Below are 16,529 nucleotides of genomic sequence, written 5' to 3' on the forward strand. Positions count from 1 at the left end.
ATCGCTACGAGCGCAGCGAGCTACGACGGCAGAGAAAGCGCCGGCAGAGAAAAACGGGCGTATGCACACCAGATAACCTGGCCGCGAACAGAGCAGTGTAAAATAACAGGCATTGTTTATCTTTATTACTGTATTGTTACAGTGGAAATCAGACTAATCGGGGCGGAATTTGAACCTCGTAGCGTTTGTTGACATGCTCGGTAAATTTTGGTACGCGGGCGTCTTTGAAGTTTGCCCGTCATCCAAAAACGGTGCGACCACATTCAGATGCACGATTTATTTTTCACTCCGCGTAAATCACAACAATGGCAGGCTATTTTTCGAGAAACGTGCCAGAAAAGGTTCTTGAGCTCATCTCTCCGAGGAGAAGCACCTTTTCGTCTCGTAAACGTATTGCAGACAGGCTTCTCGCCCACGCGCTGGTGAAATAGTTGCGTGCTTCCATTGATTTGAAAGCTTGCATTTCTTCCAAGGTCACAAAGCTGGAGGAGTAAACTAGATAGTTTAGGATATCCCCGTGGGTCACTTCAGGGAACACATTCCAACGTGTCGACGCCCGGTCGCAGCGTGTACGGGTCCATACCGTCGCACATTTGCACCTTTTCTTCATAGCGTACGCGCGCCGATCCCACAAGTTCAGAGTAATAGCCTGCACTCAATAGCTCACTCATCTGGGGAGGAGACATCGTTCCTGAATAGATAAGAAAACAATCCACAGCGTATCGGGAGCGGTCAGGCGTCACAGGCAAGGCACTTGACGGTACGGACCGCACGGACGGGCAGCTGCGAAACGAAGAATGGGTCGCCAGCATGGACGCCGGCGCTTGATTGGGGCGGAAGTGACGTCACGTGCAAGCCATGTATAGGGACTTTAGAGAAAGGGGCTGCCGTCCTTTCCGGTTCCAGCCGGCGCGCTCAAATCTCGGAGGCCATTAGTTCACGCACAAACTCCTCGGCAGTGCCACTAGATGGCGCAACATGTTCAGAAAAAAAAAAGTCTTGCCCGAAAGGCGAAGCTGTGGTGGCTAACCACACAGTTGCGAATTTATCTCGAATGACGAATCGCACTTTCTTGTTCTCAGGTGAATTCTGTTCGTGCCAACGACAGAACCCACCACAGCTTCAGTGGCTTACATTTGCACAGCAGTGGAATAGGTATCTGATTTTTTTAGGGCCGAAGCACCTTAGGGCTGAGCCTTGTCCCTCGTCGTCCGTTGTCCCTCCGTAGCTCTGGTGTGCATGGAGACCGCTAGGGGTGCTGCGGTGCACAATGGCTATATAAGCGCTGTGTATACTGTACGCATGTACTGTGTGTGTGTGTGTGTGTGTGTGTGTGTGTGTGTCCGTGCGTGCGTGCGTGTGCGTGTGTGTGTGTGTAAATCAGAAGCACAACTTCGCGGTTACCTTATGGCGTTTTTCACTGGTCGATCTGGAGCAATTTTTTTTTTTTTTGCTCCACGGCGGCGAATCCAAATTTTACTGGTCGAGCTGGAGCGGGTTCGCGCTTTCCACTGGTCGTTTCGGATCAACTCGCTCCGCGCCGGATCGCTCTCACTTGCTTCGCTGCCGAGGCGCGGATTCGCGCGGAAATAGGACTAGAAGATACGTCACTTCCGCTTGCTGGGGGACGGCAATTTGGTGGCCATGGAAACACAAAGAGCGGAAGTCGATTTCTGTGACGTGTGCGCACAGACTTCCGGTACAATCCAGCGCAGAGTATTTTCGCTCTCCGCTGGCAGATTAGGATTCGTGAAATGCGAGCGCTTGCTCCAGAATTTCGGCGGCCGCTCCAGATCCACCAGTGAAAAACAGCATTAGGTTTATTTACCCAACAGTTTCGGTCGGTGGGCCGACCTTCTTCAAAAGGTCGGTCCACCGACCGGAACTGTTGGGCAAATAAACCGAAGATAACAGCGAAGTTGTGCTTCTGATTTTTCTAAATACGCTTGGTCCATTGAAAAATCCAGTTACTACTATACATACACACACACACACATATATATAGTAGTGTGTGTGTGTGTGTGTGTGTGTGTGTGTGTACGCGAAGCTCCGGCTTCCGCCTACCGGAGAACGCTTGCGGCGTTTTGCCGCCTCTTACCGCGCTCTCGCCGCCTCTGGGTCCGCTTGCCGGCGTCGCCGAGCTGCTGCACTGATCACAAGGCAGTCTTAAGGGAAAACGAAGTCCTAACCTCAATACCATATACGATCAATATAGTGGGCAATGTACGGGGGATTCACGGTTACCCGAATGATCCCCCGGTGCTTCGCCCACTCATCATCATTCACTTCGTGGATATGCGGTGACTTTTTTACTTATTGCATCTAAGTTTCACTAGGCTGATTTGATCAAACATGCATGGTTTAATTAGTAGTGGAGGCGTTAGAGGCGGGCAGGTGGTTTCAATCCATAGCTTTTTCTTGGCACGAATGTCTTGGAACAACATTTATGCGAATGCCTTGCATAGTATAGCGACCTTAATTTAGTGCTCAATGCAAGATGAGCAAGGTGTAGTGGGAGGATTTAAAAGGTGTAGACCGTAATTTTTCTCGTATATTCTGTGAAAGGTGCCCAAGACGAGAAACACTAGCCTAACGATAACAAAGCTGCAATATTACTTATAAAGAGACGTCGAAAGCATATTAAGACAGACTCAAGCGTGCGTGGAGGTCAACTGTAGTCGACGAACGCTTCTAGCATACCTCACGTTCTATATCTTACATAACTATCACAATGTGCCCCAAACACAAAGGGTATACTGCAGCTTTGATCACGTTAAAATGTGGTATAAATTTCTTTAGACCTTTATAACAAATGTTTTGGTGAAGTTGCAGAAAGAGATACTACGTTAAAACATCGTTAAACCATGCCGACCACGTGGTTAACGTTTGGTTATTAAGCATGTTCCATGAAATATTATCAGTAACGTGGACAGCAAGTTATTTTAGAAAACAACACATGCATGATAAACGTCGCAAAACCTATAAAGGTTCGCCGTAAAATGATATAAAATTCCTAGTATGTCATACGAACTTGTGTAAGCATCTACGTTATCCGTGGTATAAAAGTTCGAAAAGCTAAACGTGTGGAAGGTATTTTTTTAGTCAAAGTTCTTAGCTGTGCGCGCTTGCTCAACGTGATTTATCAAGGACTACGAAAGGCAAACGCGTTACGACGGGCTCTAGCACAAATCTGATATTCACGATTGAAATGTTACAAGATCACTCGCATCGTTGATCCGAACAGAGTTCACTTGAGAACAAGAAAGTGCGACTCGTCATTCAAGTAAGGCAAGTGCGACATCACGCATACCTAATTCACGTGTTCGGTCGATTCGGCTAGAAAGAAAATATTTTAAATGACTGCCCATGCTCAGATATGTTGGTCAGTCATCGATGCGACCGTCACAGGCTCTAGATATTTGCAGCGTGGGCGATACCTTGTGATGAAAGTGCACAGAAAGCACAGAATGATAGAAAATAAAGAAAATAGAAAGTAGAAATAACTTATAAACAATACTGATCAGGAGAAAACGGAACTGATTCGCTATACATTCACATCAAGGCATACTAGACAGCGTTAGTAAGTGCCTTACGGAAGTCATCGGTGTTAGTTATTGACCCTTTTCGCGGAGCAGTTTGTTTTAGAGAAACGAGATGGCGCTCACGGCGGCGCGCCATACCTCTCCTCAGCGACCGCGCACGAATACGAAACCATCACCGCTTCTACCTTGCTTTTGTGCGATCAGCTGTCGGAAATGCAACTGAGTTTTCGCTAACACACTGTGCTCTAATCATGCTAGATTGAATCATGTGGATTGAAGACGTGTGCAATAGTTGGCTGCAAAAATAGTGACTAGCATGTTAAGGAGTAGAATGAATCTGTGTGGCCAAGTTCGCCGACCGCTGCTGCAACTGTCCGAACGTGTTACCGGCACCTCGTGATGCACGGCTTTCCTCGAGGATACAGAAATTTGCTCATCCGCCAGCCTTGTATCCGCCACTCGTCAAACCATGACAAAGGGAGTAGCGCCGCTTCCTGTCATAGTAAGTTTCGTGCACGTTATCTATACAGATCTGTCCCAAAGGCAGGAAAACTTACGCCCACTCTATCGCCGACGTATCAAGAATAAGTGAATGGGCGCACACTTGAATATATGCGCACTGTATACGTACAATAAATGACGGACTACACCTATGGCGCACGAATGGTCGAAGCTCAATGTTTCGTGACGGTCCACAAGAGTAAGCGAGTTACTAGCTGTAATATATATTCGCTACAAGGTATTACAAAACAGCTACGTTTCAAGCCTTGTGCGCAGCAAGAACAAATCTATCGGAACTGAGCACACCCGCGACCGATTAGACAGAAAATAATCAATCAGATAGTGGCCGCACCGAGGAACTTCACGGAGTCAGAAACTGACTAGCCACTGCTTCAAAATATTTGCTGAATAAAGAACAAAGACCAAAACAAACTAATCCTGACTGAATTCATAATCTGAAAGCTTGGATACCTTGAAATACATATCTAGCCCCGCTTTTAGAACAAGCACCATATACGCTGCTTGCACCGTTTGGACATAGCTTAATGAGCTCCGAAACGCTTTTGCATATTCTCTGAAGCTGTTATCAAAGCTTTGTGTCGTCCACCTAGTCACCGTCTACGATATCTCCGAAAACAGAGGTTTTCTAAGCCGCGCCGGCGTCATACACATCTATGGTAAACAAGGAGGCAGTTGAGGCCGTTGAGGCAAGCAATGGACGCGTCACCACGTGATCAAACATGGCAGCGCCTACGGGATCACCGCGAAAAGGGTCAATCATTACATGAAGGTAAAGTTGTGAACTGTATTGCATAGGAGTTCGTGTTGCATTGAATTAAAATAAGGACAATTGTACACATTGCAGTTGGTTTTATGGAATTTAATTGACCGTTGCATGAAAGCTCCGCTTCAGGTCGATTCCAACAAATGCATTGGATCTGTATCATATGTTTGCCGATCCGGCTCGTTATGTTGACCATTACTGGGTGACCACATTAAATTTTCATTACTGGGTGACCACATTACACTTTCATAATAAACAAGGAGGCAACGGAGGCAGTTGAGGCAAGCAGTGAACGCGTCACCACGTGATCAAACATGGCAGCGCCCACGGGATCGCTGCGAAAAGGGTCAATATAAACTAGTGGATCCGGTAGGTGATTCCATTCCTGGCATGATTTTGGAAGAAATGAATTACCATAGGTGGACGTTTTGTGGAATGGGATGTTCACCTTATGACGATGGTCCAAGCGTGCAGAGGTAAAAGAGGCTGGTTCGATAAAGCGTGACTTGAGTGTGGGAATTTAATAGTATATTTTATGGAACATGCAAAGGCGAGCGATTTTTCTGCGTTTAGAAAGGAGAGATATGTTTAGTGCAAGTTTCATGCTAGTTACGCTTGCTGTGCGCTGGTAATTGTTAAGAATAAAAGGAACCGACCGATTATGTACAGCTTCTAAGCTGTTAATTAATGTTAATTGATGAGGGTCCCATATAGATGATGCATACTCTAGGTTAGGCCGAATGTAGGTGACATATAACTGTTTTTTTCAAGGGAGAAGGTGCGAGTGCAAGATTTCGTTTCAAATAGCCCAGCATGCGGTTAGCTTTGGATGTAATGTGTTCGATATGTCGTTTCCATGAGATATTTGTAATGTGCACTCCGAGGTATTGGTAACACGATACTGCTTCGAGTGGGATGCTATTAAGATGGTAGTTAAAAAAAGATACTTTGCTACGTGAGATTCTCATGAATTTACATTTTGAGGTGTTAACGTTATCAAGGTCTGATTGTAATGTAACCATATCAGAATCATTAGTAATTTTTCGGTAAATTACGCAATTGTCGGCAAATAAACAAACAGAACTAGTGATTTGATTAGGTAGGTTGTTAATATAAATGAGGAAGGGTAAAGGCGCCAATACAGAGCCTTGAGGTACACCCGAATCTACTGGTACCTCTGGTGAGTCATTATCATTGATGGTTACATATTGGGTACGACTACAAAGAAAGATGAAAATCCATTTGAATATTAAGGGGTCAATATTTAGAACGCTTAGCTTGTAGATAAGTAACTGGTGATTAACTTTATCAAAGGCTTTAGAAAAGTCTAAAAAAATACAGTCCGTCGCAAAACCCGAGTCCAAGAACGCATGCGGCATGCAAGTCTTTAGTGAATGTTATCAATTGTGTTTCACAAGAAAAAGATTTCCTGAACCCGTGTTGATAAGGGCTAAAAAATTGTTTGATTCAAGAAACTTTACAAGGTGAGTGAAAATGATGTGCTCAAAAATTTTGCAGGGTACCGAAGTTAATGAGATGGGTCTGTAATTCAAAGGATCATGTGGGTTTCCCGATTTAAAAAGCGGGGTCACCTTACCAGTTTTCCAGTCAATGGGTAGGGCACTGTCGTTAAGTGGTCTGGTAAAAATAAAGGTGAGTATGATGGAGCTGTATTCTGCAGTGTTTTGGAGAAACTTGGAATTAATACCATCAATACCACATGATGATGACCGCTTTACCTTGAAAATTCTGGCTCGGATACCTGCTGGGTCTAGGGTAATGCGATCCATCGCCAGAAAGTTAACGGATGTAAAAGGGGGATAGTCACTTGTATTAGCTGTGCAGAATGATTGGGAAAATGTGTTGTTTAGTACAGAAACGCAAAGATTATTCGGAACTTGATCCCCTGAATCGTTTACGAGACTTACAATGCTGTCTTTAGTACATTTCATGATGTTCCAAGCGTTTGGGATGTATATGCCAACCATCTTTCAGCGTTTAATGACCTTTTAGCGGAACGAAAAAGTCTGCATTTTTTGTTGGATAATCTTTCAGATGGTTATTGTACCAAGGGGCGTTAGAAGATTGATGAATGACTCTAAGTGGAATATATTTGTTGATGAGATGCATTACTGTAGTTTTAAAAGACAACCACATTTCTTGAACTGATAAGTCTACATGTGTCCCAAGGAAGTAGTCAAGAAAGGCTGATAGCTCAGAGTTTATAGCGTTAAAGTTAGCTTTTTTGTAGTCCCTAATATATTTGGTGTGCTTCTTTACTTTTGTAGGGGGGATGGAAATTGTAAAGTGTAAGATGTCATGGTCGCTTAAGCCAGGCACATGGGCGTGACACGTGTTGGTTTGGTAACGAGCTGTGCAAGGTTAAAATCTGCGCAAACGTTAACAAATCCGGTAGCCTCTGTAGATGCCGGATTTGAAAAGCGGTAGAAACGTGACCAGTCAATAGTTGGGAAATTAAAGTCTCCTAAAAGAAACATAGGTGAACCAGGAAATCGAACAGATATTTCGCTTAGGGTGTCATGAATTTTTTCTGCAAAATTACAATCGGGAGTAGGTGGACGATAACAGACACCTATGATTATTTTTTTAAACCAACAGATAGATTAGTAGTCACACTCAAAAGGAACGATTCAAAACTAGAGTTAATAGCAATTAAAACACCACTGCCTATCCTATCGACGCGGTCTAGCCGATACACAGTAAATTTCTTGTTGCACTGAAAGAGCTCGTCTGTCTCTATTTTGTCGGAGAGCCAGGTTTCCGTTAGTACAACAATATCAGCTCCAGTATCGTTAATTAAACTGTTCAAACTGTCTCTCTTAGGAAAAACACTCCGAATGTTAGTAAAGATTACGGATGCTGTTGCCGATGGGCCTCCACCCCTCGCGTGTACCTATTTATTTCCCGCATATACACGTCCAGAACGCGTTGCTCCTGGGGACATAGCGACAGCATTGCTCGTTTGTAAAAGATGTAAAAGAAATCAATGCGCTAGGCTTTGCAACTTGAAAATGCGAAATACAAAAATACAAAATGCTTTGACGGTGAAATGAGCCACGACTGAAGAAACCAGTGGCGTAGCCTGGAATGTTTTTGGGGGGCCGAATCGCACATCGTTTTATGCCAGGTGTCCTGCAACAATTTTTTTAAGGGTAGGGGGTCGTGCTGGCGGGGTATTTTGAGTTCTGGTGATTTATTACACGTGAGTGCGAAATCTGCGGTCGTGGAGGAAAGGAGCCGAGAGCCGTACGACCATTCGCGAGGGCATGCCGCGGCCGTTGTTTCTAGTGGCTACAGCGTTGCGCTGATGAGCTCGACGACACGGACGCGGAGGCCGCATTATGGAGAAGACAGGCAAAAATGCTGGCGTACTTAGATTTAGGTGCACGTTAAAGAGCCCGATGCAGTTGGTCAAAATAATCCGGATTCCTCTACTATACGGCGTGCCTTATAATCATATCGTGGGTTTGGCACGAGAAACGCCTGAATCCCTCGTATCGTTCAGCGCAGTCAGATTCTGTGGCCATCGACACGCCGTGAAATCTGGCACTCCTTCAATTTATGGTGCAAGCAATGCCGCTGTAAGGTGTCAACGCCCCGAGCTTTGCAAGCGCGAGGCAAGCGGGTTTCCTTCTGTGGCTTTTGTAAGCGCTGTGGAAGCAGAAGATATACTGCTAAAAAATTGACTGAACTGATTAGTGCTGCACATTCGTGCACCTCTCAATGTGCCATTTTGGTAACCGGCTTTTTCGTTGAGTGCACATCAGTGAGCATAACCCGTACGTGCAGGAGAAACCCCGCCAGTGGCCGTGGGCTGCCTGGACGCCAGCAGCGCGCACGACGACGAGGTAGGCCGCCTTTCTCAACACAGCCTTCAGACCTTTGACCACGAGGTGTCGCTGCGATGCGGAGGGCTGTAGGGTGCACCTATCAGGTGAACGCTCTCATATGGCCATGCTAACCTTGAAGGCCACGGCATCAGCGAAAATTTCCCAGTGTTTGGCGTGATTGCTGCTGCCGGGCCGGTCGGTATGTCGCCTAATGTTCCCGCTTATATACCTCAACCGGCAAAGCAGTGCCATAGTCTAAACTAACTAATAAAAGGTCATGTTGGGGTAAGTGGGGCACCTAGTCCCCAGGAAACACATTTACTATTTCTACCTTTCTTTGGTGACGCTGGAGTGATAGGTAACAGTAATTTGTGCAAGAACGCTAAGGCACGTGCAAATACACTCCACATTTTAATGCCAAAATTCTCACAATAAACAAATTTACTCTGCAGTGAAGCGACCGGAAAATTCATTGGTTGCTCTCATTTCCCTGTTAGGCAAAGTAAAGTGTTCTCTTTTTTTCATGTATTTTGGGGAAGAAAAAACTTCATAAAAATATTCACCGCCGATTACGATACTCCCTAATGCGAAATTTGACCGCAGCTTTACACACAGTTTCATTTCGCGATATATGGCCTGGCGCGGACAATCGGTCTCGTGCGGCACGTTGCAAACGGTGTTTTTTATCCAGAACCCCACCATGTAATTCTTTTCATGGGAAATAAATTATATATATATATATATATATATATATATATATATGAAAATCAGAAGCGGTTATCTTAGGTTTATTATTTTCCCAACAGTTTCGGTCGGTGCACCGACCTTTTTCAAGGGATACAGGAAAATCTGTATCCCTTGAAAAAGGTCGGTCCACGGACCGAAACTGTTGGGAAAATAATAAACCTAAGATAACCGCGAAGTTGTGCTTCTGATTTTCCTAAATACGCTTGGCCCATTGAAAAATCCAGTTACTTATATATATATATATATATAAGTGTGCCGCGACTGCCTCGCTAATCTGGAGATCCCGAGTGCCAGCGCATGGTTGAGCATGGGCGCGATTCACAGAAGCCGCCTCTAACAGACCTCCCAGACGATGAGCGCTACTCTGGCGCCATCTCGTAGCCATCGTTGCCTCTCAACGCTTTTTTTCTCACGCTTTCGCCATACCCTCCTCTCCGTTGTCCGCCTCACGCCTCTTCGCTCTCGCCGCTTTTATTGCGATAGCAATTATACGGACACTCCAAGCGCATTTTTGCCGTCGTCATCGCCTTTGAGGTTCCGTATAAAGTCCAACGGCGATAAAACCGTCGCCGCGCGCCGTACGCTGTGTGTGCAAGTGAAAGCGTGCGAGGGTGAGCCTGCAACCGCAGCTTATCTCGCGCACGCGAGAGAGGAAGGCGGCCGGAAGCGCGCGTGGTCATCCCTCGAGCGCGAGGCCTCGGGAGCAGGAGATGGTGGGGGGTGCGCTCTGCTCTTGCGGCTGCTGCTCACTGAGCTGCCGCGCGGGCGCCTATCTTGAAATCTATCTACGATGTGGCCGAAGTGTGCGCCCGCGGGTCCCTCATCTTCAAAGCGATCTGTGATGGGTACAGAGTGCATGCGCCGATCGAGTTCCGATAGCTTCGTATGCACTGTTCTTTCGACGTTTAGTTCGCGTTGCAGCGAAAGCCAGCGCGAAGGTCAATTTGCTCGCTGCCGCTGGCGCACTTTCTCCCTCCACCGTTTTGACGAGTTTCCGCGGTCATCGAGCGAGATGGTGTTCATGTTTACCTGTGCGCGCGTGACACCGTGTTGTTTATTTAGTCAGTAAGTGAATATTTACAACTTTATACGGCCGATAACACTACTATCCTTACTTCGTATAGCTGTCTACTAATTTGCTATCGCTAACGATGCTTCGCATTTCGGGCAAAACTGCCATGTTTTTCATCCCCCGCTGCGCGCCGCGTTAGCTCTCATCTTTTTTTGTTCTCGTTCGCTAGTGACGTCAACGCCGACGCTCGCCGCAGGAACGGGCGCCCAAGAGCTGCGCTCTAAAAAGACTGCCACCGGAAACGTTTTTGAGAATGATGGCATATCCTAAAAGCGGCGCCCTCGGTTAACGTAACGCCCACCGTCACTTCACTTCATATGGCTGAACAACTAAGTACCCGTCACTGAAAAGCACTTCTAAACACGGTAATCGAAAAAAAAGAATTACAGGCTACCGTAGAAGCGAGACATGCTTGGAACAACTAACATTTGTCGCAAGATTCGTGAATCGTCGTCTTCCGGCTGCACATTTAGCTATCTCAATCTCTCCCTCACACATTAAAAGACACGCACGCACAAAGAGAGAGATAGAGCTTCCGTTCCTTGCGCGATTGCTTTATTTCACAACGAAATCAAAGTGAAAACACTGTCCATGTGATAACACTAACAATCGATATAGTCACAGCGGCGTGTCCGCAGCACGCAGGTTGTCAAGGTAGCTGAGTTGGGCATACATAGGCTATTGGCGTAGGGACGAGGCTGTATGAAAGATGTGCAACATAGATTGAGTTCAGCTGTATAATTTCATTCACGTAGGTTCGTTGGTTCTCATGGAGAATTATCGGCATATCTATTACCAATAACAATCGACACCGTCTCAGCAGCGTCTTCACAGTAATAAAGAGATTGCCATGGTAGTTGTGTTGAACATACATAGGCTATTGGCGTAGGAAAGAAATTGCGCAATGGATGTGCAACGTTCCTTCAGTTGAGCTGTAGAATTTTAGTTCACCTAGGATCGTTGCTCCTCCTGGAGATTTATTGGCATATCTATTACCAATAACAATCGATAGCACCTCAGCAGCGTCTCCACAGTAGGGAGGTTGCCATGGTAGTTGTGTTCAATATACATAGGCTATTTGTGTAGGAAAGAAATTGCGCGACTCATGTGCAACGTTCCTTGAGTTGAGCTCTAGAACTTATTCACCTAAGCTCCTTGCTCCTCCTGGAGATTTATTGGCACATCTATTAACAACGACAATCGATACTGCCTGAGCAGCATCTCCACAGCAGGGAGGTTTCCGTGGTAGTTGTGTTGAACATACATAGCCTATTGGCGTAGGAAAGAAATTGCGCAATGGATGTGCAGCGTTCCTTGCGTTGAGCTGTAGAATTTTAGTTCACCTAGGATCGTTGCTCCTCCTGGAGATTTATTGGCATATCTATTACCAATAACAATCAATACCGTCTCAGCAGCGTCTCCGTAGTAGGGAGGTTGCCGCGGTAGCTGCGTTGGGAATACATAGGCTATTGGCGTAGTTAAGAAATTACGCGACGGATGTGCAAAGTACCTTGAGTTGAGCTGTGGTCACAGTGTTGCCAGGTTTGACTATATATAGCCAAGTTGGGCTACAGGAAAAAAATTTTGGCGTCGACTTGGACGAGTTGGCTATGTGGCTATATTTGGGCTACTGCAAATCTGCGACTTAGCTTTGTTTGGGCTTTAAGTGGCGCCCTAATCCACGCTCCCGAGGTGGCTCTTATCGGGTAGAAGCAAATCTCGAAGGCTATGTTTTATTTGGCTGAGCCGGCCGCGTGGCTGTGCGTGTGTGTGTGCGCGAAATGACCCCCCTCCCCCTTCTCATCCCTCTCGGCGCCGTTCTTTGATACACTTAAACTTACACCCCGCTTGACCTTTATGCAAGCGATCCCCGGGCATCGGGATGAACCTGGGAGAAGTGGGTTTTTCACAGTACACTGTACTAACATGGCTATGCTTAGGAAGGGAGAGCAATATCATAGGGTCGGGGCCGTCGGGCGATCGTGGCACCGACATGAAAGAAGGGAAGCACAGGTGGGTGACACGCTCCAGTGTGTTCATGGCCAGGTCTTCTGGGTGAAGTAACGCGCCGGGCACAGTTTTCGACCTACTCCACGTTTCTCGCGCGAAGCTTTACTGCCATTTTCCTTCTCCTGCTAGATGAATTTTTGTTCGTGCTTACATTCGATATTCATTTCGATAGGTTGGACGTAAGATCGAATCCTCCTCAGAGAGGAGAATCCAAACATCTGGAAGTGGGCCAAGTATGCGAGAACGTAGAAAAAACAATGGGAGCAAGACCCCGACCCAAAGGTGGGTTCTGGTGCTTTTACTTCTAGATGCTTTTCCCGTAGCGTCACGGATGCAGATACTCATTTTGCTAATATCGAAACATGTTTGCCCCGATGACATCAGTGCACCACGTCACATGAACTTCACCCACCGGGTTAGCTTAGCTTGTGAGGTGTCGCGCTACTGGTTCGAGGACGCGAGTTTGATTCCCGGCTACGGCGGCCAGATTTCCATCAAGGCAAAATGCAGGAACACCCGTGTACTTAGATTTAAGTGCAGGTTGAAGAACGCGAGGTAGCAAAAATTAATCTGGAGTCCCCCACTGCGTCATGCCTCCCAATCATATCGTGGTTTTGGCACGTAAGACCCCAGAAATTATTGTAGAGTTTTAGAATAGGGGCCTCAAACGTTTTGGGGCCCCATAGAAATAGCGTCGAAGCCACTGCGCATGCGCAAGACGCAAATTGTGTTTGGGTTTTGCGTCGGGCACGCTATTTCATCGACTTAGCGGGAACTCCAAAAGCTTTCGTCAACAAACATGGCGGCGCCCATCGAAGCGACGGCTCTAACCCAGCACCAAACTGGGCTCGATTCGTGGTAACGCGTGAAGTTCGTAAGCTAGGAGAAGTGATTGCGGTTATCAGTTTCTCTCAACTAACATGTCTAATGAAGATTGATTCATTACACGCCGCTGATTCCGAATTCAATTGTCGATTTCACGGCTCGTAGGCCTAACACGGATTGACTTGGCTGGGTGAAGGTACGTAAAGTTGGTTACTCAAAACTAAGCGCAGCAAGTTGCTTGCTGCTAATAGAATAAGTTCTAAATTTTTATTAAACGCGAAATCACGATAATCTAAATTACTCTTGTTGTCATAAATGGTATATTTTATTTTAATATTTATAACAGCTTTTCTTTGACGGCGTAGTGACGCTGCAAGCGCGACACGCTATCCGCAAACGCATAACACCTATCCTAAAACTGTTAACTCCTACATGCCCCAACGCTAACACCCGCAAAACTCTTTGGGGCCCCAAACTTTGGGGGCCCCTATTCTAAAACTTTATTAGCACATCAACATGGCTTGCTTTTTGACAGTAGCCGGCTTTCACAGCGTAACCACTGTTATCAATTTGTTGTTTGCCTTTGCTCTTTGTGCGCCGTCGCGACTTTCACCATTTCGAGCGAGTTACGTTCGGGACGTGCTCGTCGCCGAAAACGACTGCGCGCTTTTTACACTAGTGTGCCGTTTTGCGCAGTAATCTTTTAAAGCTTCGCTTACACCGATTCAGACATCGAGTGGCATCTGTTGTTTGAAACTTTATTTTAACGCATGTTCTGACCGTGCTAGAGACCTAAGATGGCGACCAGGTTGATGTAAATGGACAGTATATAGAGCATGTACCAGCTAACCCAAGCCAAGCTAATTAAAAAAAATGAGGAAACAAGGAATGATGATGAGATATCATAGATATCATCTACGTGAGATATCATAGCGCCAAGGGCTTATTTTAGCTCATAAAAAAAGAAGCCGTAAGCACGTCGCAGATCGCTCGACAGCTGAACTTCCACGCCGTAGGCAGAGATGACGTGAGAGATAGACTATGCTAAACATTATTTTGCGTTCACGACAGCCAAAAAGCACAGTTCGTAGTTCATATTACTGTAAATAATTAAAATAATGACTTAGCACTATCTGTCATAAAATAAAAGCACTGATTTCGCCCTCTGCGGCGATTCGCTGGAACGTAAGAGCTTCCGGGCCCAACCAAAACGTGTTCCGTGCGAGCATGATGTCGCTTTTGATGTCAAGGGCCGACCGTCACGGCGGCACGGACGTTTTGTTACGACGGGTTGTGCAAAAAGGATTGCCGTTGTCGAATGTGAAAACGTATACACAAATAACACTGCAAATAAAAATGGCTATATTTGGCCACGAAATTTGTTGCACTTTTTTGTGTTTGGCTACATTTGTGCTACAACTTCTGTAGTTTTTGGCTACGCCGCCTCGTCGGACCTGGCAACACTGTCTGTGGAATGTAGTTAATCTAGGTTTGTTGCTCCTCACGGAATATTATTGGCATATCTATTACAAATAACAATCGATACCGCCTCAGCAAAGTCTCCACAGTAGGGAGGTTGCCGCGGTAGCTGCGTTGGGCATACATAGGCTATTGGCGTAGTTAAGAAATTACGCGACCTATGTGCAACGTACCTTGAGTGAAGCTTAGGAATGTAGTTCACCTAGGTTTGTTGCTCCTCACGGAGAATTATTGGCATATCTATTACAAATAACAATCGATACCGCCTCAGCAGCGTCTCCACAGTATAGGGAGGTTGCCGCGGTAGCTGCAGTGGGCATACATAGGCTATTGGCGTAGTTAAGAAATTACGCGACGGATGTGCAACGTACCTTGAGTGAAGCTTAGGAATGTAGTTCACCTAGGTTTGTAGCTTTTCATAGAAATTTATTGGCATATCTATTACAAATAACAATCGATACCGCCTCAGCAGCGTCTCCACAGTATAGGGAGGTTGCCGTGGTAGCTGCAGTGGGCATACATAGGCCATTGGCGTAGTTAAGAAATTACGCGACAGATGTGCAACGTACCTTGAGTTGAGCTGTGGAATGTAGTTAACCTAGGTTTGTTGCTCCTCATGGAGATGTATTGCCATATCTATTACCAAAAACAATCAATACTGTTTCAGCGATGTCTTCATAACAGGGAGGTTGCCATGGCAGCTGTGCTGGGCATACATAGGCGATGGGCTTAGGAAAGAAATTACGCGACTTATGTGCAACGTACCTTGAGTGGAGCTTAGGAATGTCGTCCACCTAGGTTTGTAGCTTTTCATAGAAATTTATGGGCATATCTGTTTAGAGCACTGCATGGGCCCGGGCCGTCCGAAGCGTTTGTCGGCGGGCTCGTGCCGGGCCCGGGCTTGAAGCCACGGGCCCTGGCCAGACTCGGGCCCGCTCATTAAAAGGCCTAAGTAGGCCTTCGAGCACACGCGACCGTTATGCATTGCATGCTTCAATGCATTATGTGCTAAGCTGAAGTGACACGTGCCAGATGACTGCATATCTTATCGAAGAAAATAGCAAAACAGATGAAGTTCTCATTTTTAACAGTGGAGCTGTTTCAGCCGGGCGTAATGTGTCTGCTGAATCCAAAAATGTGGGCCGATCCTGGCAGCAGTGCAGGATCCAAGCGTAATGACATACACCTGTGAACTAGCAAAGCTGAACCTGGGTAAGTCTAGCTAAGAATGGTGGGAACTACTTAAACTCAGCCTGTCATCAATAGGCAATTGATACCAATTCAATAGCTAGTCAATAATTGATCAATAATCAATAAATTCCGGGAAATGCTGGGGATGATTTGGTAGTGCTTAGCCTAGTCCAAAAGCCAGGACTAACTAGGTGCCCATCAGCTCCGCTGTTTCTTTAGCATTGCGCCGCCAGTGCAAGCTACGCTAATTTTTTTTTCTTTTCCACAAAAACGAGCGTTGTTTCCGCGTAAGGAAAAATAAATTATACAAATAACCGCTCTTCAAACCATTTCCATGTTAGCGCTTTTGCGATTTCACTATTACCAGTGTCGATACTATTGCATTATTTTAGCGCTAAGGCCAGTTACTTTAGTGCTTCAATGCATAAAACAGTGTTTTCCTCAAAAAGTTAACTGGAACGCCCGTGAATTTCGTCGGACACTTTGAAAATTAATATCTCGAAACTGGTTCAGTCCTGAGAATTCGT

General features: G+C 46.0%; 1 protein-coding gene across 1 annotated transcript in view; it reads left to right on the forward strand.

The window, feature by feature from the left end:
- LOC119456331 (coiled-coil domain-containing protein 125-like) overlaps window positions 1-16,529 on the forward strand; it is a 260,423-nt gene that overhangs the window by 109,124 nt on the left and 134,770 nt on the right. Inside the window, exon 2 of the mRNA XM_037718042.2 lies at window positions 8,638-8,696. Within this exon, the coding sequence (XP_037573970.1) occupies window positions 8,638-8,696 (59 nt within the window). The remainder of the gene's footprint in view (window positions 1-8,637; window positions 8,697-16,529) is intronic.

The sequence above is a fragment of the Dermacentor silvarum genome, chromosome 1, assembly GCF_013339745.2.
Source record: "Dermacentor silvarum isolate Dsil-2018 chromosome 1, BIME_Dsil_1.4, whole genome shotgun sequence".
In the NCBI taxonomy this organism is placed as follows: Eukaryota; Metazoa; Arthropoda; class Arachnida; order Ixodida; family Ixodidae; genus Dermacentor; species Dermacentor silvarum.